This window comes from Seriola dumerili, unplaced genomic scaffold, assembly GCF_002260705.1.
Source record: "Seriola dumerili isolate Sdu_G_001 unplaced genomic scaffold, Sdu_1.0 BDQW01000035.1, whole genome shotgun sequence".
Lineage (NCBI taxonomy): Eukaryota > Metazoa > Chordata > Actinopteri > Carangiformes > Carangidae > Seriola > Seriola dumerili.
This window is the reverse complement of record NW_019174290.1, coordinates 4,593,557-4,613,844: the sequence shown is the minus strand read 5'-3', so window position 1 is coordinate 4,613,844 and position 20,288 is coordinate 4,593,557. Positions and strand designations below refer to the sequence as shown.

The 20,288-nt window shown below is 39.7% G+C and overlaps 1 protein-coding gene across 5 annotated transcripts in view; it reads right to left on the bottom strand.

The window, feature by feature from the left end:
- The window catches only part of lrba (LPS responsive beige-like anchor protein), a 199,084-nt gene that overhangs the window by 163,649 nt on the left and 15,147 nt on the right, over positions 1–20,288 (bottom strand). For all 5 annotated transcript variants that reach the window (XM_022738141.1, XM_022738143.1, XM_022738144.1 and 2 more), the window contains exons 2-10: positions 9,855–10,086; positions 8,492–8,592; positions 7,358–7,453; positions 5,402–5,523; positions 4,501–4,627; positions 3,604–3,723; positions 2,636–2,782; positions 2,164–2,361; positions 826–959 (exon numbers count right to left, since the gene is read on the bottom strand). In XM_022738141.1, coding sequence (XP_022593862.1) covers positions 826–959; positions 2,164–2,361; positions 2,636–2,782; positions 3,604–3,723; positions 4,501–4,627; positions 5,402–5,523; positions 7,358–7,453; positions 8,492–8,592; positions 9,855–10,086 — 1,277 coding nt within the window. The remainder of the gene's footprint in view (positions 1–825; positions 960–2,163; positions 2,362–2,635; positions 2,783–3,603; positions 3,724–4,500; positions 4,628–5,401; positions 5,524–7,357; positions 7,454–8,491; positions 8,593–9,854; positions 10,087–20,288) is intronic.

Below are 20,288 nucleotides of genomic sequence, written 5' to 3'. Positions count from 1 at the left end.
AGACAGATGAGACAGAGACAGACCAACAGAGACACAGACAGACAGACAGAGACAAAGAGAGCATGAGACAGTGAGTTAGACAGTGACAATAATCTATGTAAGCTGCTGACAAGGCCCTGACTGTGAAGGGCATATCCTACATGAAATGTGATTGAATGAGGGTGTCGTGTCTCTATTGTGCTGGGAGAACAGATTCTAGCTAGCATCACCTTGAGGGGAGCAAATACAACAACACTGCAGTATACAAGTAAGATGGCCTCACAGCTTTCATGCTCAGCATCAGAAAGTCTGTAAAGCCCGTGGTACTGGACTCAAAACCTGGGAAAAATCTTAAAAATCTTAAACGACAAGCCGTGTGGGTTGTTTGAGTACTGATATCATGAACCTTCATGTTAGCTTAACATAATAGAACTTACTTTAGATCAGTAAAATTTCAGTTCACCATTAAGATCAAACTTATCGTTTACCTGAGGATACAGTGATGCTTGGTCCAGTGTCATTTTAAAAATAAAGTAAATAATATCCTTCAAATTGTCTCATTTTCAGTATTTAATTTCTGAAGTGGCTTGCAATATATAACTAATTCAATTAACTGCATAAGAAACAATAATCTTATGATAATAAGATTAGTTAAATGTTAATGGTTATGCAGCATAACTGGCCTATTGTCCCGCTTTATAGCCATTAAACTAGCAGCCTTATTATTTACAGTCTGTATGTTATATAGCATCACAATGGCTCAATGATACCGAACAAAATCCAGAACTAAAGATTGTTCAGTGTGTGTGTGTGTGTGTGTGTGTGTGTGTGTGTGTGTGTGTTTACCAGACAGAGGTGTCCAGCTCATGGCTGGAAGGCTGGCAATAATCCAGCTGTGCAAACAGAGGGAAGAGGACCTGCACGCCTCCAATAGAGTGTATTCCACTCTGGACTGAGTGAGTCACCACAGCCTTCACGTCCTACAGAAACAAACACACATGGCCACATTTCACATATACATGGTCAGCATTTGTATGTGGGTCACACAGATATTTGCTCTGACAACCACAGTGATGAGCACAAAGTTAGAACTGTGTGCTGACAGAATTTGAAAATAGCTGCATAGTTACATAAGTCAGAAGCAAACAAAACGACAAGACCTTACAGTATGCTTTTATCAGCTACAACCTGTAGTTGTCCCTGTTCCCATGTAGTGTAAACTTACACCATAGTTTTTTCCTTGGCAAAATACTTGAGAGGGTGAACACAACTCAGGATCTCAAAAGTGTGAAGCCTTAGAGTTTTTGTTTTTTTTGTTCACTAATGATTTAAAAAAAAATTGAAAAATACTGACAATGAGGAAAATATTGTCTTTTAATGTCTGGTAATGTGGTGCCCAAACTGGTGTCAGTGTTGTCTGTTGCGACACCAACGGTGGCTTGGCAAAAGTTTTCCCTCTCTATAGGATTGGAATTTTTGAGCATGGCATAGCAAAGCTGAAAATATAGGTCACATAGTCATTCATATTTCACATTGCATGTGCATGTTTGTGTGGTGGAGGGAGCATATGTTTGTGTGGCAGTAAAGCCTCCCTCACAAAGGAAACAAAGCATTGTCTTTGATGAGAGGGCATGAGAGAAAACTCAATTAGTGTTTCAGAAAAGACAACTCAAAGTGAGTGAAGGAACAGTATTGTGTAGTGTGGGTGTATGTATTTCTAAGCAGCGTATGGAAAACCTCCACAAAGTTCACCTCCTACTTTTCACAGGATAAATGCACCATTACATGTATATAGTTCCAAACTAAATCTCAGTCCCATAGAAAGCCAATTCCACAATTAGAGCACCAGGATGGCATTTTTCAGCAGCTGCAGCAGTCTGGCTTGCTCAACACATTTGCACCTCTGCCCTCATGAGGCTATTAAAATGAAAAGATGCCAACTGGGCCACTTTCATTATTGCGCAGGAAGAAAGGAAGAGTAAAGAGTGGTACGTACGGCACAGTGGGAGGGAAGGAGCAAGTATGCAGGTGGTGAATGAATCTGCACCGACATTGCTTTAAAGTTGGTGCAGCGTTGTGGCTTCAGCTTAAAGTTTAGTAATGGCAATTCCAGCAATATCAACTCCAATGGGAAGGGCTATCACTTGCTATTACAAGCACAATGTTACATCAAAGGCATCTTACCTGCAGCATGAGCGCATGGGGTGAATGGACGAAAATGGAGGCGTTGTCCTTGGGGGAGGACTCGAGGCAGAGCTGAGCATCTGTGGCGCGAGGGTTGTACGTGAAGGCGATACTGGAGGACAGCTTGCCATCATACAGTAGCGTTTTATGATGCTCCGCAAACAGCAGGTCACTCTCAGCCTTGTACTTGAATGTGCCCTGGGTAGGAAGACGTCGAAGAGGAGAGAGAAAGAGGTAGTGGAAGACAGCATACAAGTTGAATAATACTTCTCATCAGCCACTACAGAAAATGTGTCAATGTCTGTATTTTACAATGCTCCAAGATATTAAAATAATACATGGAAAACCCAAATTGAAAATTATTATGAATTTCAGTTGATTTTCAGCATACTTAATCTGCTCGTGTAAACTGTTATACGTCTCTGTTAAATGGTACTATTGCACAGATGCCTCATGCTGTGTTCTTTCTGACCTGGTAACCTGGACCCAGCTGATAGATGGCCAGGATCTGAGCAGCACTGAGAGCCTCTCCAAACAGGTAAACTGCCCCCATCTGTCCACAGAACACACGGTTGGCATCTGCCGTCTCTGACGATCCCAGGAAACACTTGTCAAATGTCTGTAGTAGTTGGGGGGGGGGGGCAGGGTGGTGGGGGGGGGGGGCAACAACACAGATATAAATGAAAAGAAAGAAAGGAGGGAAGGCAGAAGGAAGGAAGGAAATAAGGAAGTAAAATAAGAAGGAAGGATAAACAAGACCAAAAATAACAAGAAAGAACAGAGGGAAAAGGCACATTCGTGTCAACACTTGCTATAAATGGCAACAGCCTCAAACTATGAGCATACTGTGGCTAACATGATAACGTCCCATCTTCCTCGTGTCATGGTCAGTGAGGCATAAGCAGAAGTGTTGAAAATGATGAGGCCACGTCTCAATCAAGAAGCTAATTTGCTTTCTGACATACTGACACATCTAGAGGATTATAGCACACTGTGGAGGCATTTTCAGTCCTGAACAAAATTTGATTTAAGAAACCTCATATCTCAGCATGACAGAAAGCAATCCTGGGGACTGTGAGAGAGTTCATATGGTGATGTGAGAGAGGTGCAGGCTGTGTACGTAGTCATTTTCCACTGTGCTATCCATGCTAAAAGATGGAGAGAATGGTTTCACCCCCGAGCCCTCTGACAGCAAAGACTGAGATTAGATATATCTGTGAGTGAAGAGGGCATGAAACGGAGGCTTTGCTTTTCGGTTCTGGTACACACTCCTGCAGCAATATGTGGTTTTGAAATTGATATTCGACAGAAAACCTGTTCCAACCCATATGTGAACACACACCTTCTACCCCATAACCATTTTTCAATTAGATTTTGTTTAACAATGAAATATTACAGGTAGTTGTGGTGTCAGAACGTGTTCAAATTGTTGCTACTCACGTCACTGGTGTTGACAAACCAGGCGATGTCTCCAAAGGAAGCCAGTTCCCCGTTCACATAGCAGCTAATTTCACTGTTCTTCCATCGGTTGTAGATGTGAACAAGAGTCACCATGTACCACTGCAACAACAAGAAGCATGCTCTCACACTGGAAACTGCAACAGTACATATGGAGTATCAATCACACACACAACTAGATGTCAATAAGTCAGCATTCGGGTATAAGCTGTTTAATTAGCCTCATTCCATCACATTTCAGGACTCAGTCCCCTCAAGCTACAATCCCACCTACTTCGGTTTCTAGTTTTCTCCTCAGCCTCAGACTACTGTTACCACAGTGAAATAGGTTATTATGGTTACCTCCGGACATGGAGGAACATGCATTAAAAATAGAGTGAAAAAAATCAACTAAAATGAGTCCTCTGAGTCCTCATGAGGCTTGTTGAGGTAAGGTGATGCCTTCATGCCCAGGGGAAGGAGGAAGTTTCAAATTGTCCACAGGCAAAGGCTCTCTCTGACTGTAATGGTCTTCACTGTGTACTGCGCCTGGGAGGGACTGAGAGTACCGGATAATCCCTCTCTCCCAGCGCCCTCATTCCTGCTTCTTCTAGTTTTGCTTTTCCCCAGAGTAAAGTGAGATGTGACAGTTTTTTTTTTCATAGAGCAAGGTCTAGATTTATTGTGTGTGTGTGTGTGTGTGTGTGTGTGTGTGTGTGTGTGTGTGTGTGTGTGTGTGTGTGTGTGTGAGACTGATTATGTGTGTGCTGACATATGATTTCAGTGATCTATTTACAGAGAAATTTCTAGGATTTGTCTTCTTATGACCATGAATATTTGGTCTGCCCGGGTTACCAAACCAGAGCTTGTATTCTGCTTTGTGTTGTCTTCCTTTTGTACCTTCTGTGGTTTGAAGTCGTACTTTACACAGTGCTGGAATCCTTTTCCCTTGGATTTTAATGAGGTCACTATCAAACAGCCGCCCACAAAGTGCGCAGAGTAACCTAGGCCTTTGCTGGTGCGGAAACTGAAAAGAAGGAAATGAAGGGAGAGCACAAAACACACAGCTTTAGTTTCTGCTCGAGGCTGCTCACTTTCATGCAGACTACATTCAAGGGCAACATGGGTTATAGTGTTTAATTTATCATGTAAACACTTTAAAAGGGTCTCAAAAGGATAAAGATAGCAAACAATAATTTCTCAACTTCACAGACTATTCCCATCATTCTCTGCGTCCCGGCGAGATGGGGCCCCTGCATGTGATTTAGTGAATTAATCTCTTTTTAAAAAGGGCAGAGGAGCTTTTATTACAGATTCTCTCAAGCAGCTCGTTGGCTGCCCGGCTTGGTTATCACTTTCACAGAAGCCCAAACAGATCCCTGCTGTATAAATTAGATTTCTGACAGAAATAAATTTTTGGTTGAAAATAAGATGAGCAGGAGGCTTGATTTACTTGCTCCTCAGAGAGGAAGCAAAGAATGAGGAGACAGGAAAGATTTGGGGGGGGGGGGGCAAAACCGTTTTTTCATCTGTGAGGCTGGATACATTTGCAGGACAGCTTTGGGCTTCAAACACATTTCAGTGGAGATGTTAACACTTAAAAACATAACTTCAATCTTATCCAGCTGTGCAACACCACCTTTCATCTTTCATTACACTACAATGTGCACTACTTCCTTGAGCATTTTCTTACATATATAGCATGTTCAAACAAAATGTAACATTTAAATGCCAAAAAAAAGGGCAAAGGTTTAGGTTCACTGGTCAAATAACAGAGGTATATCGTTCCTATGTTACCTACCAGTACAGGTAAGGCTTGTCTTTGTCTACATTGATGTTGTTGAGAGGATCCATGCGGAGCCACGTGTGGAATGTAAACCCATTCTGGTATGGCCATTTCGCTATGGGAGGCAGAGCTATCGCCTGTTAGGAAAGAAATGACAGAAGAAAACAGGAAGTCACAGATGTAGATTCTGGCTACCTTTGTATTGACTGGATGCAGTGAGCCTTTTAAAATGAACAGCACCTAATTAACTAGTATAGTAGGTCAGTCATGTCAATAGCCCACAAAAAAGGTTTAAGCAAACAAATATGAAGTAATCATGGCCTCTAAGGAAAAGTTAGAAAACTATTATAATAATATAATCTTTGTGTGCATTTGTGTGTGTGTGTGTGTGTACGCATAATGTGCTCCCAGGCCTTCCTCTCTCATTAGCAGGGCAACACAGGAAGAGGAAGGTGCATGTGCACTTTTCAAACACTATGCTGTCAGACACAGAGGAGTGCTAACAGAGTTCAGATGAACCAAATCAGACCCAAACCCACAAGGCAGACTTCTGTTCTCATAAAAACACCATCACCACAGCAAAGGAAGGTTACATACAGAAGCTGGCAACCACACACACACACACACACACACACACACACACACACACACACACAAACACACACACACACACACACACACACACACACACACACACACACACACACAAAATGTAAAGGGCCTTGCATAAACTACTGGAACATTAAATTGGGAAAGTTTTTACACAGAGGGAGGAAAAACGTCCTGTAAGATGGGCACTTGATGTAATGAAAAGTTAATTAATCTTCATGTTACAACTGTTCATTTGTCCTTTGTTCCTACAAACAGATAAATCCTAAAGACATTAGTCCAAAGACTTAGTGACTCAGTTGTTTACAACTAATGACTGATCGAAGGGTCATTGTGATGTATTAAGGTATGCAAAAATCCTCCTGAAATGAACATACTGGCAGGCTACAACATGCTCTGCGGCAGGAAGAGGAAAAACAAGCGCACCTCTCAATGAATGTGGTAAATCATGCATGAGCAAAACAATGCTTTTGTAAAGTTTCAGTGCAACGAACACTAAAACGGGAGAGGGCAATACACTTAAAAAGAGCTGAAACTGTAAATTGTTTCTGATAGTCAAAAATGCGCTAAATAAGCTCTTATCCTGTAATGTGTCTGTATCATACTTACTACTCTTAACCAAAACCTCATCGAAAGTTTGTCTAAATTAACACATTGCGCATCTATAAGAAGACAGGAAAGGAGACAAGGTTGCAGCCGAATTTTGCCTGATACTAATGACAAGGAACAAGGAGAAGTTTTGAATGAAATAATGAGCAGGCAAGGTAAAACCAAAGTCCTCAAAGCACGATTTGAATAGTCCAAAGCTGAACTGCCCCAACATGAGTAATTTAGTCAGACACACATTAACTATGCAGACTTAAAGAGCACATGCAAACACACATACTGTTTCATCAGAAAGCATGCTGTTAGACACAGCTCCATTTCTACATTCTTCACAACATTTCAGAAAGAGTGCAGAAGTCTTTGAGGCGTGAGGAGGGTCTGAGTCGTAATGGCAGACTAGAAAATAACTAAGAGAATGTGTAAAGCTTATCAATGAGGCAAAATTATATGGGTCAGTGAATGGCTGGCTCAGTGGAAAGCAGCTCAGAAAGTACGTATTATGAAAGGGATTCAGGACAGATCACCATGCAGTATCTGAAGTCCTGTCTTTCTCCCTCTCATTAGTATTTTTTTATGAAATATTCTTTATAAGCTGAAGCCAAATAGATTTTTCTGTCCATATAGTGAAACACTGAAAACACTATGCAGTCAATTCTTTACTCTCAACTCTTGTTAGCTCATCATCTTTGTATAAACACAGTTAGGGAGGGGATGGGTGTGTTGTTTTAGTTAGTAGTGCAGTGGCACTGTACTCACAGCTGCATTTTTCCCTGGAAAGCTGAAGAAGGAGTCAGGACCGTTTCTGTGAGCCATGTACTTCAGCACTGACAAAAGCTTCACTGCATGACGAGGCTGAGGAAAAAACACAAATGCACAGGGATCATTTTAGGCAACTGATAATGTGGTATTAATGTCCAAACAGGCACACACACACAAAAGTTCCTGCATGCAGCCACAAATTATTAAAAGCAGGTGAAACTTTGTTTTTGCTTGTTCTAAATTTACCCCTCAGACTCATTAGACTTTGACATCCAAAGAGATTTACTGAGCAGAAGACTTTACTCATAGTCTCAATGATCACATTATACAAGCACTTTGTACTGCAAAGTACACCCATTTAAAATATGTTGCTCTAACACACAGAATTTTAATACTTGGAGTCAGATCAATATGAGTTAAAACAGATTTTCTTTTTTTACATTTTTCAACACGGTTGTAGTTTATTGCATTCAGTACTGTGGCACTTCATAGTTGAAGTTCTGCACTCCTCCCATCCACCCTGTCTCCCCGGATATTTCACAAAAACAAAATGCAGAGCAGTGGTAAGAGCTGCTTGAAAGTGGGAGGGTGAGGTGAAATTTAGAAGCATAAAATCAACTTGCCCTATTTCCTTGACAACTTGATTAGTGTCAGTGATCAATGGGTTACTCTCCTTTTCTTTCTCGCTTCATCTGCCTCTCCCTCTGAGCCACTGGTTCTGTCTGGATGTAGTAACTTATCTTCTGTTAAGGTATCATACATCTTAAGTTCACAGCGACTTCTCTCTTATAGCCGCATTCAGCTCAGGCAGTCTATTTCTCATGTTCCACAACTGTGCAAATGCTACGTCTTTTGGCTCATATTGTTTTAATGTTATAGTAAATATAGAGTGAAAACAGTAACGTAAATTTAGAACTCATGCATAATCTCATGGACCCCCTAATATCAATAATGTAGTGCTGCTCTGGATGCAGGAACACTATGGAGTAGAAGCCTGGTTTCAAATGATTTATCTTGTCTATGATGAGGGCATTGGCCTGCGGGACGGCAGCAGTTGAAGTGTTGCTAGCACATTCCTCATGCAGGTCCCAGACGACAAAGACGGATCGGCGTGGCATGACTCTGACTCACCCACTGGCCTTCCTCCCCTTGTAGTTTGCTGAAGAAAAGCTTCAGCTCTTTCACTGTGATGCTGTAGCTGGCAAGCACACCCAGCATGTCCACAAGTAGGTCTGCAAGACAGACACATAGCAGAGGGCAGGGATTAAACACAGAAACATGCTGGGTTAAACAGGCTGATACGATACGATAATTTACTCTAAAAGTGAAAGGACGCTCCAAGAAAACTTTGTGGATAGTATCATCCACCCTCAGAATTATTACAATTTTAAGTAGCGGTTTTCTAAACTAAATATTGAGGTGAAGCCACAGCCACCAGAACGTATTTAAAAGAAAAGTAGGGTGAGCAGGACCCAAGTTAAAAAAACAGGAGACTTAAAATAGAGAGGACACTCTGGGAGTCCCAGCTACTGTGCAGCCTCTTTCATTAGTTATTACTGACTAATGATGAGGCATAGACTGACAGATCTATGACTAGAGTGTGCATGCACTAGCCTTGATTTAACCCTCCAAATATAAAGATGAGTATTATCTGGCTGGTCTTTTTCCACATCAGCATGAAAACTCTGCTGTTTGGCTCTGCACTTCACAATCAGTGTTTCAGACAAATTATATGAACAGAGGAAGAGACATGTAAAAATCTGCAACAAACAGGAAGTTGTTGAGCTTAAACATAAAAAAAAAAAAAAAAAAAAAAAAAAAAAAAAAAAAAAAAGATTAATCTAAGAAGAATTTTAATGTGTAAATATCAATCAATAAAAAATGTTATATGCTTCTGAAAGACTTTATTAACGAGTTAATAGACTATGATTTGTAGTGTGGTGAACATTACTATAACCATTCCCTTCAGCCGCCTAGTTACTGCTGGGCTATATCACCCTTGCTTGACTGCACAAACCCTCTAGGCCAGCGCTGTTCTGGCTGGCAAAAGTTCACTGAGCCGAACACTGTAGGATTAATTTGTAGTAATTTGCAGATGGGCAACAGACTAGACTGAGACTCAGGGGAGATTGTACAGGATGATTGTGTCCTCGCTCAGTGTAATACATCAGTGTATGCAACACTGGAGGATGAAACCATGAGGGTATTGTAATTAAAAGAAGACTGGATAGGAAAACTGTAGAGTTAGTTATTTTATTTGTGATTCTGATCACTGATTCGTGAAGTTGGAATTCATGCGTTTGCTTGCTCCCTCTCCACACAGTGGTCAAAAGGTGATGGGGACTCAGTGATTTGTCTTGGTCAAGCACAACTCAGCAAAGCTTGCTGTCATGGGGGATTGGTTTGGTAACACAACAGAAAACACTGTGTCCTATGCCTCCAATGCAAAGTAAATCAAGAGAAGACTTTTTCCGCAAGGTATGCTTGTCAGTACCTGCGATCATACTGTCAGTGGTGGATATACGCTGCAGCACCAGCTGGATGAGCTCCACGTCAGTGCACGCCTGCAGGTTGCGGACACTCTTCTTGAGGATGGCGGTGAAGATGCTCCAGACCTCGGCCTGACAGGTGGGCTCACACTTGTCCAACAGCTCAACCATGCACATGATGCTCTCCGGCTCCTGGATGATGAAGTTCATCTCCAGGTCAAACTGTCCACCGACCAGCTGGAGGACAGATACAAAGAGAGGTAAGGGAGGGGGGAGGGGGAGACGGGGGATGGAGGATGTTCAGCGTCAGTTAGTCATCATGTAAATAGAAGTGAGCAATACACAACTCAAAAAAAAAAAAACTCAAAAGAACAATGAATTCCTCTTTTATCACCAGAAAAACATAACCGAGAGCTTCAAAAGGGCATACATATGTGCACTGCATTATTATGTGTGTGCACACTCCTAAACAGATGATTAATCATGCATCAGAGCTGCCGCTCGCCAAGTGGATTAAAGGTCAGGGGAGAAACACGGGTCCCTGTCAGTCTATCTGCATCTCTGTCTGTCAGTGCACTGTGCTTTTTACAGCTAGCCTGAAGACACGTTTATAAACTCAGAGCAGAAAATATCAAACAAGTAGCCATGTCAGTGAAACTAAGCTAGACATCCAGACAGACAAGAACAGTGAGAAGTGTATTTAGAGGTCTTTTGTTCCTGTAGGACACCCTGGAATACTAACAGCATCTGACACAGCCTGGCAGACACAGACATGGGTTGAAATTAATTTTCACTTACAATATTAAAGAGCATACACACAGTGAGAGTGATGACTCAACCCAACATCTATATTGATCAACAGTGGCTGCAAGTGTTTTAAATCAAAGCACCGTTTTTCATTTTATTTGCATGTTTTATACTCATGAGTGTGTTTCACTGTGTACTGTGGGAAAAGAAACACATTTTCTTTTACAGCCACCAACACAAGCCTGTATTTTGAATCAAAAACACAAAATTCTATTCAAATAAATGCATCCCACCATGTAAGTCAGCCTTAGCAGTGATCTCCAGCTTAGGCTTGTTCAGGGGGCGGCGAGGACGAATGTTCTTTGTGTGTGGAAATAAATTGTATGAGCCATAAATGTCATAATTTGTCAATTCTTAATAGTTGTGATGACATTTTTATTATTGAACCCTGCCTAATAGAAAAAGATAAGGAAAATAACAATGCTGATGTCAAATTAATATTGTGAGTAAGACTGTCATGTTTAGAATCAAGGAGGTGTGACCGGAGAAAAAAATACAAGTGTGATAGCCGTACTCGGCCGGTAGACACGCTGCCTGTGAAAACAATGTGATTTGGTCCAGGGAATGGAAACTGTCCCATTAAAATGAGTGAGGTGGGATTAACTCCATGTGCGAGTGCTGGGTACAAGATAGGAAAGGAGGGGGACGCTGGGGTAACGCTGCTGCCGCAACATCTTTAAAGACAGGGGATAAAGTGATAACACTGACACACACCTCACCTATTGTCCCTTTAACCTCATCTCACGGATATGTATTTATTCTTTCATGTCAAGTATCAACATTAGAGTAATGATGTTATCCATCACCTCTGCCCAAAATCACAGAACACACAAGTCCCATTTCCTTTATCTCTCGCCTTTGTAGTCTTTATTTTAAGATAGAACATAAAAATATGTTAAGCATAATTATACTATTGTCATAGTAAAGTGCCACATGTATTAAACGGTCATATTCAGCCATTGTTCCTGTGACAACAACACTGTTCAGTTCTGTATTCAAGAAGAAACATTATTGATTAGTCTGTTACTATTTCAATTAATTTATCCACTGTTAAGTCTATAAACGTCACAAATATTCTAGAAAATGCCCATCAACCCTAACCCTGAAGTCCCCAGAGCCAAACTTCATTTCATGACAGCCCAATAGTCAAGAGCACAAAAGACATTTTTTAACAAGGAAATCTAGATATCTATGTCTCGATATGCTGTAGATTTAAAAGCAGGAAATACTGTGATCAGGGAATGTCTGTTGGTCATTTTTACTCACAAACTGTAGTCAGTACTGAAATGGTTAATCAAATCATTCAAGTTTTAGTCAGCATAAAAAAGCTTATCTTTACTTTGATTTGAAATGAATTCAAGGGGGTTGTTTCAACCAAATTACCAAAATACGTCTTTTCTCTCTCACCCCACTCGTGTCTAGCCATGTCCAGAGTTTTGCTTTTACATAAACAGGTTTTTAGACATCCATAACTGAGGCTGCTGCTGCCAACCCTCAACAATGGAGTTGAGTGGAATTTCTAAATGCAGAGCTGTGGTGCACACAGAATTTAAAAAGAAATTCAACAGCAATTTGTTTCCAAAAAAACAATGTCCCGGCTACTCTGGATAATCCACACAACGGATTTATTTAGTAGAAAGTAGTTCCAATGAAAGCTTTTGCCGCTTTAGTTTTCAACGCTATGAATAGCACAAACAGCACATCAGTTGTTTAGGGGGAGAGGGGACAGAAATCTGAGACGCAGATATCTCAAACATTGACAAATTAAAACAACCCAGTAGAAGTATGTGAAAAAATGCACTTTTTTTGGTAATTTGAGTGACTTGACTGTTTGATAAAGTCAATTTAGTAAATACATGTAAATAGAGTAAATAAAAGGTCAAACAAATGCAAAGGTTTCCAGTGAAGGAAATCATTTCGCCTAAAATATCCAGTGACCACTTGTTAGGGCAGCGAGCCAGTGTTCAAGTAAAATATTTATAACAACACATGCATGTTGTTAATGCCCCACTGGTAACCTGGCTCCTTCGCTTTCTTGATAAATCACACAGCTGTCTACGGAGTGAAGTGTACTAACTTCAGAGTGGACTGCAGCCAGGTCCGCCATTAATGGATGCTGGGTGCCACTTTGCCACAGTAACAGTTGATTTATGAGCCTGACACCGTACACGAACCATCCATCCATCAGTCAGTTGACCAAAGGGACCGAGAACAAATATGAGGATGGAGACAGAGTGCCGCACTACAGTGAAACACACCTGGCCGTCTGGCACACAAACGAGGATAATAGGGCTGACGTTGGACCTGATTTGTTCCTCCCTTCAAGGTTTAAGACACACTGCACAATTACCTTGGCAGATTGTCTCATTGTATGTGGTACTGTTTGCAGAGAGTCAATTTTGACCAGCCTCCGTCTACTTATCCTTGTTTTAATTTAGGCCACAATGATTAAATTCTGTTGATAGACAAACAACAACAGTGACAGTATTTTTTAAAATAAATTTAAATATACCAAAAGTTTGTTCATATATATATTTGTACATATTCTCAAATTCCACTGGGCTCCTGGAAATTGGAACTTGTGATGGGCACTGATCAAAATAGAAAATCAATAACTGACAGTTTTATAAAGAAACTGATTATTAGTTTTAGCATTAATGATTAAAAAAAAACAAAAGTTGTATATAACTTTGACATTATGTGTTTAATAAGGCTGCAATAATTAGGCTTATTGATTAGTTGATGGAGAGAAATTTAATTAATCAGGAATTTGCTTTTTTTTTTTCCAAGCACAAATGGCAAACATTTGATGGTTCCACCTTCTTTGCTGATAATCTTTGAGTTGTGCACTGTTGGTCAGACTGACTTTAGCCTGAAGGAAATGGTGATGGGCATTTTCTCTTGTTCTTTGATGTTTTGTCGACTACATGACAAATATAGACCTGTGAAGTCTGTTGTTACAGAATGTGTTGGCTCTCAACATCAGTTAGGCTGTAAATGTCTGTGTGAAAAATATTACAGTCTGTAATTCACAACAAGATTATTCTAATAACTCTGCATCTAAAGAGTCTGTCTGGAGATGCTGATAAGGATTTTTTTTCTCAGTTTTTATCGTTGTCATGCAAAGAGGTGAATGTTTTACCTGACAGGTATATCTAAAAAGGTAGAAACCAGAGAGCCAAGAGACCAGCCATGCCAACAGAATCTAAGTGCAGTGCTACAGCTGGTATAAACTGCGCATCAGCTGGTTAACTCTATGTTGGGGCTGGGTACAACATATAGTAATACATGATCAGTAGCCTTTATATCATAAACAGATTGAATGAATTACGCAGCCACTAATCAACTGACATACTTGGAGCCTAAATGTAAAATTAAAAATATAATTTTAAGTAACCATTTTCTATAGCTGTGTGAGAACATTAAATGTGTCTATTGGTGCATGGCAAAGATGTTTACAATATTTCAATTTGTTAAATAGTTCAATTCAAATCATTCACATTGCTCTATTTTAGGAACAGGTGTGGAAGGCTGCCAGCTCCAGCCTCAGCTACAGCAAAGGGTCTTTATGGCAGCTAGACACCAGATCCCTGGCTGGGTAACCCAGCCTGGCTGTTCTCCCCTGAGGCCTGCCTGAATTAATCATGGCTGAGCAGCCAAGCAGCCACTGGGCCGTAACACAAAGCCCAAACAGGCTTCTATGGTCTCCATGGAGAGCAACATAGGAGGATGGCAGGGCTAAATGGTACGCCGGAACCAGTATTCATATCTATTGCCTGAGCTAACCTTCCATTTCAGCTTACATGATAGATTCCTAGAAAGCTGCAATTTGAAATCCAATGTCAACAATGACAATGTCTGACATGAGGTTAATATTTCTACCACATCATCCCTGATAAGAGAGCAAAGTGTCAAATGTATGCATGGGCTGCATAATGGAGCTTTGAAATAAAACCGTTGTCACAAGTAATACCATCCATTTCCATCCACCTGTTTAATGCACACGTGGAAATGGCACTTAAAAAACAGTGGAAATGCAAGTTTATAAGACAAAATATACAAAAATGTTTTTATGCTTGGCTGATGTCAAATACTGAAAAAGATAAAATGCAGTAAAGCCAGAGCAGAACTGTTTTTTCTCTCAATAACTATTGGATGGATTGCTGTAAAATGTTCTACACACATCCACGGTCCGTGGAGGATAAAGCCCTCTGACTTTGGGGAACTCTTGACTTTTCAAGTAGCGCCTTGAGCAAGTTGGCATTTGTGGTTTTGAATGAAATGTCTTGACAACTGTGGTATGGATTTTTCTAAGAACTTTGGTGATGTCTGACTATAGTGTAAATTATTCTCTTCTCTATTTACAAACCACAGAGATTACACATTCTGGCAGTGAACAAGGAAGTGAGACTGAGAATAGAGCAGGGGAAGATTTACCAAAAGAGCAGAGCTATTTGAGGTCTGAGCAAGCTGACTTATAAAGCATTACAGCCAGTCATGCGATGCTGAAGATGAGAGAGAAAACAACAAATTACAGCCATTTTGTACAAAAGGGGAGGAAATTACTCTGCTAAAATTAATAGGCAGAAACACTGATGCTGTCAAGCCATGGCTACAGGGTGATGAGCCTGTCTGTCCATTGTGTATGTGTATCCATGTTGATGTTCATCTTTCAGTTCTCTCCCTAATGAAACTGCAATTAAGTCTATGGATGAAATGATTTGAATGTAAAGTCATTTGCCTGAATGAGACATGAGCAGAAACAGACAATAGAAGAATGCCCGTAACAAATCTGTGCTCATGTCTAGCACGTCTCTAGTTTGTCAGATGGCTTTTATCGGGTTTTGAATTACTCTCAACAATTAGAACACATGACATGTATCACTTGATATCATGTGTCACTTTAGATGTATAAGACACGGGATAAGTCTAAGGGAAGAGCTGTATTGTGTAATGTCTGGTTGATCCCATTGTACAGTAAGAAACAAGTATTTCTCTACAACATGTGTGTTTATACCTCAGGGTTGAAAAAAAAAATATGTAAATGTCATTTGTAAGGCCTTGTTAAATTTTCCCTCTACAAGAGGACTTTAAATACCAGTTTGTGTGAAATAACAACCCAGCTTGACTAGGCTTTTCAATCCATTTCAATATAAATCAAGGCAGCAAAATACTCCACAAACAGGCTATCAGAGTAACCGTGCTTTCACCACACACCACTGGCCTACTTTTTCAACAGCTCTCTCAACTGGATCTCTTTTAACAAGCTATCTTGTTAAACCAAAGCAGTTTAGCTTATTCTTCCATAAGAGCCCACCCTTCACAACACCCAAACCGAAACATCCATCACTGTGGCCCAAAAACATGATTCGTGATATGACAACATCTTATAATCCTGCGCTCTTCACTGCTGATGAACACTCACATTTCCAACATGCTGATGTGAGATGCTGAAATGGCTCCAGCAGATAGGGCGGTCAACCAAATAATCTGTCCCACTCAAATCCCTCCAGTGCTAGCAGCGATATGGTGGAATGAGCTTCTGATGGAGAAGATGAGGGGAAATAGTGAGGCGAGGCCTTTAGTGACTTCTAAAAAGATGTTTAGCAAAGTAAAAAATGTATGCATTTTACAAAATTATATCAAGCCCTGATTATAATACATTCATAAAATAAGTAAGACATCAGGTGAAGTGGTACATGTCGGGAATCCTTCTAAATCTAATGGCAGTGTTTAGTATTAACTTTATCAAACCCCTTCCTGTCAACATTTCTGCTGCCTGCTTTAGGCCATCTCCACTGAAGGCACTTTGACACTTGATAGAAGAAAAGCTCAGGTGTAAATAATAAAATCAAGGATGGCTGGATTCCAACTGCTTCAGTTTCAGAGTCCTGGTATCGTGCATGCTGGCTCGCTGTTACTGGGACGCTTGAGTTGAACAGAGTCATTGTTATTGTTATTAGAAACAGCTATGTTTTTCCTACTATGACAGAATGTCTGCTATTTAAAGGACCTATTGCACAACTAATTTCAGACAAATTAATTACAAAGCACACATCAGTTAAAAGGCATTTTCACAACAGGACGTCTATTTTTAACTCTGTCAAAGGTAAGATCATTTATCTCAGTTAGTTCATATGATTCTGTACTGTGAAATGATCAGGTGATTACTAAGACAAAAGATAGAAAAAAATGGAAAATGCTCTCTGCAATGAAACATGAATTACATTTTTTTGAATTACATCATAATAAGTTCAAGAATACAGAGAAGAGCCAAGAAATAAAATGAGTCTCCTTCCACCACCCAATGTGTCGGTGTCAGTGGGAAATATAGGCCTCTGTCAGTATAAACAAATAAAAACCGTGAAAGTGAAAATTCACCTTATTGTTGACTAAATGTTGGTGCACTTCAGTGATTTGGAAATATTAAAATTTATGATTTACACCTGATGAGATCAGAGGATATTTCTAACAAATGCCGAAAATAATCGTTTCCTTTTTTTCTTCTAAAAACTGAAAACAACAGTGTGCTATCAAAAAGAGAAATGTGGACCTATTTATTGTTTAATATCCATAATATCATGAAAGTTTTTATCATGATTACATTTTCAACCATTCTTCCATTGCAACCAGAGTCCCTGGATACAACCTCTTATACACAACCAAACTACTCAAGAGTAGTTTTAATGTAATATGGCTTGTGTTACTATGGCTTATTTTGTTGAAAATATTCACAGAGCAACCTACCTACATCCTGCCTGGTGGATGAGCCTGCCACTCTACATTTATTAAAGTGGGAGTAGAAGGTAAAGTGGTGACAATTATGCATGCAGTGACCATGGAAAACACTGGTTCAATGATCACAGCTCACTAGAACCTTTTTAACTCACTCACTCGCTTCATATATAATGAGTTGTTATTGCAAATCCACTATGAATATTTCATGGTGCCACCATATACTCTTTTTGTGTTTGATAGCACCGTAACATTCAGATTAATGAACTGGTGATTATTCAGCTCTGATTTCTAAATTATTCTTGGGTTTTTACTCATTATTGTTAAATTAATTAATTTTAAATTAGAAGATTAATCATCCGACACTGTTGAGTACATTTTCTCTCATCAGTGCCACAATGCTGCGTCGCTTACAATATGAGACAAACAATGACAGAGAGGTACAGTAGGTGGAGAGAGAGAGAGATTTAAATAGCTGTAATTCCAAGAATAACTTCAGAAGGATAACCTGCCAAGCTTTTGTTTTAACATTGGCTGGCAGTCATTTTTATACTACATTAAAACGTGATAATGCTTAGGCAGCAGTCTGATCAACATATAACTTCCTTTGTTGTTCCATTCATTGGCTTAAGAACATTGGTTTGGTATAAGATGCAGAAAAGTGCACATGTGGATATAATTGGCAAGTCTATGCTGTTTTGGATTACATTAAATTGAATTCTGTCATGCAATTGCAATATCATTTATCCTGTATTATTGTGATGGGAGAATCAAAGACCCATAACAAGAAATGGGAAAGCAACAGCATAATTAGGACCGACAGTACATTTCCATCCAAGTGGAAGAGAGAGGATTTAGATTACATCAAAGATTATGATACTATCCATCCTTCCATAGCCATGCTGTTCCATCCTGCTATTTCACTTGCTGACAGCGTGAGATGTGATGAAATTACAAGTGTGTCAGCATTCCTGTATAAGCTCCCTCCATCCTCTGAAAAAAGTTGAACTTTTTAATTTCTTATAAACTGTAAATGCACTATCCTGACCAGGAGCAGGAACTAGCCCAGGGAGGGTGAGGAGGAATGTTTTCTATAGCAACACTTTGACATGTTAGTTATCATACATGGATCATCTGTAGTTCAGCAGACACATAAACATTAGTACATGCACTTGGACGACACTTAGAACCATAGTGAGAGGTTGCTTTTGACCTTTTTTAACCTTGAGCCAGTAAGTCGTAGCAAAGCCAATACATATGGAGGTGTATAACAGACCTCTTTAACACTAGCACTGTCTATCTGGCAATCTGCAGGGTGGCTGCTATTGTCAACAGAAGGAAAAGGCTTGTCAGGAAATGGTCCTCATTAGACATCAGAGTCCAGTCTTTAGGGCATTCTTTTAACTTTCCAGTAACACTTTGACCGACTGAAGTCGTCCGCTTCTGGAATGAGCTGTTCAAAATTAACACAATGCTTAAATATGATCTATTGACAGCATGGCTTTCTGCTTGAAAAAATCTTTACGTGGTCTCTGTCTGGAATTGGTTATTCACCATTAACAAAATTCATGCTGAAGAATATGTGTTCTCTGTTACTGCGAGGTGCCTGCCAGACAGCAGACAGGGCGATGTGATCATGAGGTAAACAAAGAATTTCATTGTTGGATACAGCATTGCTTATGATTTTAGTTTGCATAGTAGCAGTAAATAGGAAGGTTGGCTCCGGCGCAACATGTTAAAAATAGCAGCTGGATCAGGGAGGTGAAGAAGGAAGGAGATAAACATTAGTGAGGAATTCCAGCCTTCCCAGATGCATGGGGGAGTGAAATGAGAATTTTGCACTTAAAAAGGACCCACCCTCGATTAGCCACTTATACCTATAGGTAGCCTGTGAAGCTTTCAGTATAAACAAACGGTTTTGTTCACATTCAAGAATTTGTAACAGAATTCATGATATGTAGTTTTAAAAACATGTTAAGTGCAATTCCTGCCTAATGAAATATGTAACTTTTTTGTTCTGTGTTGCAGGCATTACCCTCCTCTGCAGCTGACAAAAAACCATGTATCAATTCACCATATGAATGTGCATCCTTGTGCTAGTAGAACACCAGCTCACTAAAGCATTGCTCTACTGCTTCACATTTGGTCAGTGTATCTTTAGTTAGGCTCCAGATAAGTCAATCTCTCAGATTTTTACAGTAAAGTGCACAATCATAACCATTTCTTGCATTGACTCAAAAGGTCAAGGTAACAGTCAACAGTATAAGATCCTTAATGTGATACCAATGACCCGCTGATCTAAGAAATCTGTACTCTTATTATTACTACTTATTATGACAGCAAGAGGTCATGGGTAGTGAAGGCTCAGGACATGAAAGATGTTCATATGTAGCTTCAAACCTAACGCAAAGCATGAGCTGTGAGACATATTATTATACAATTCATATACAGTATATGACTTAAATGGAAAAATAATACATATGAAAATATCAGTCATAAGGAAGGACAGCTATTTAAGTTTTATGAACTCCTGTTTTTACCTATTGTTCAAATTTATGATGCTTCAGGATAAACCTCTTGACAAACACCATCTCATTTTCAAGATGATTACATCAATATAAACTATGAAATGTATTGATATCATTAAACATTGTTTTGTTTTTAATCTTTTACTAAAGTAATATATTCATAAAGTCATGCAATATTAGTCATGAGTTCAAAATACCCAATCTGATCTGGTTTAAAAGAAATGACAGAATTTCTCAGTGTTTTATCACAGAGGTGGGCCACTTAGCCCGAACCACCTCCACTAACATCATTAAAAAAATAAACCTTCTGGGAAAATGTAACCATTTCACACAGCAAATGTTACATATCTAAACTTATCTACTGAATAA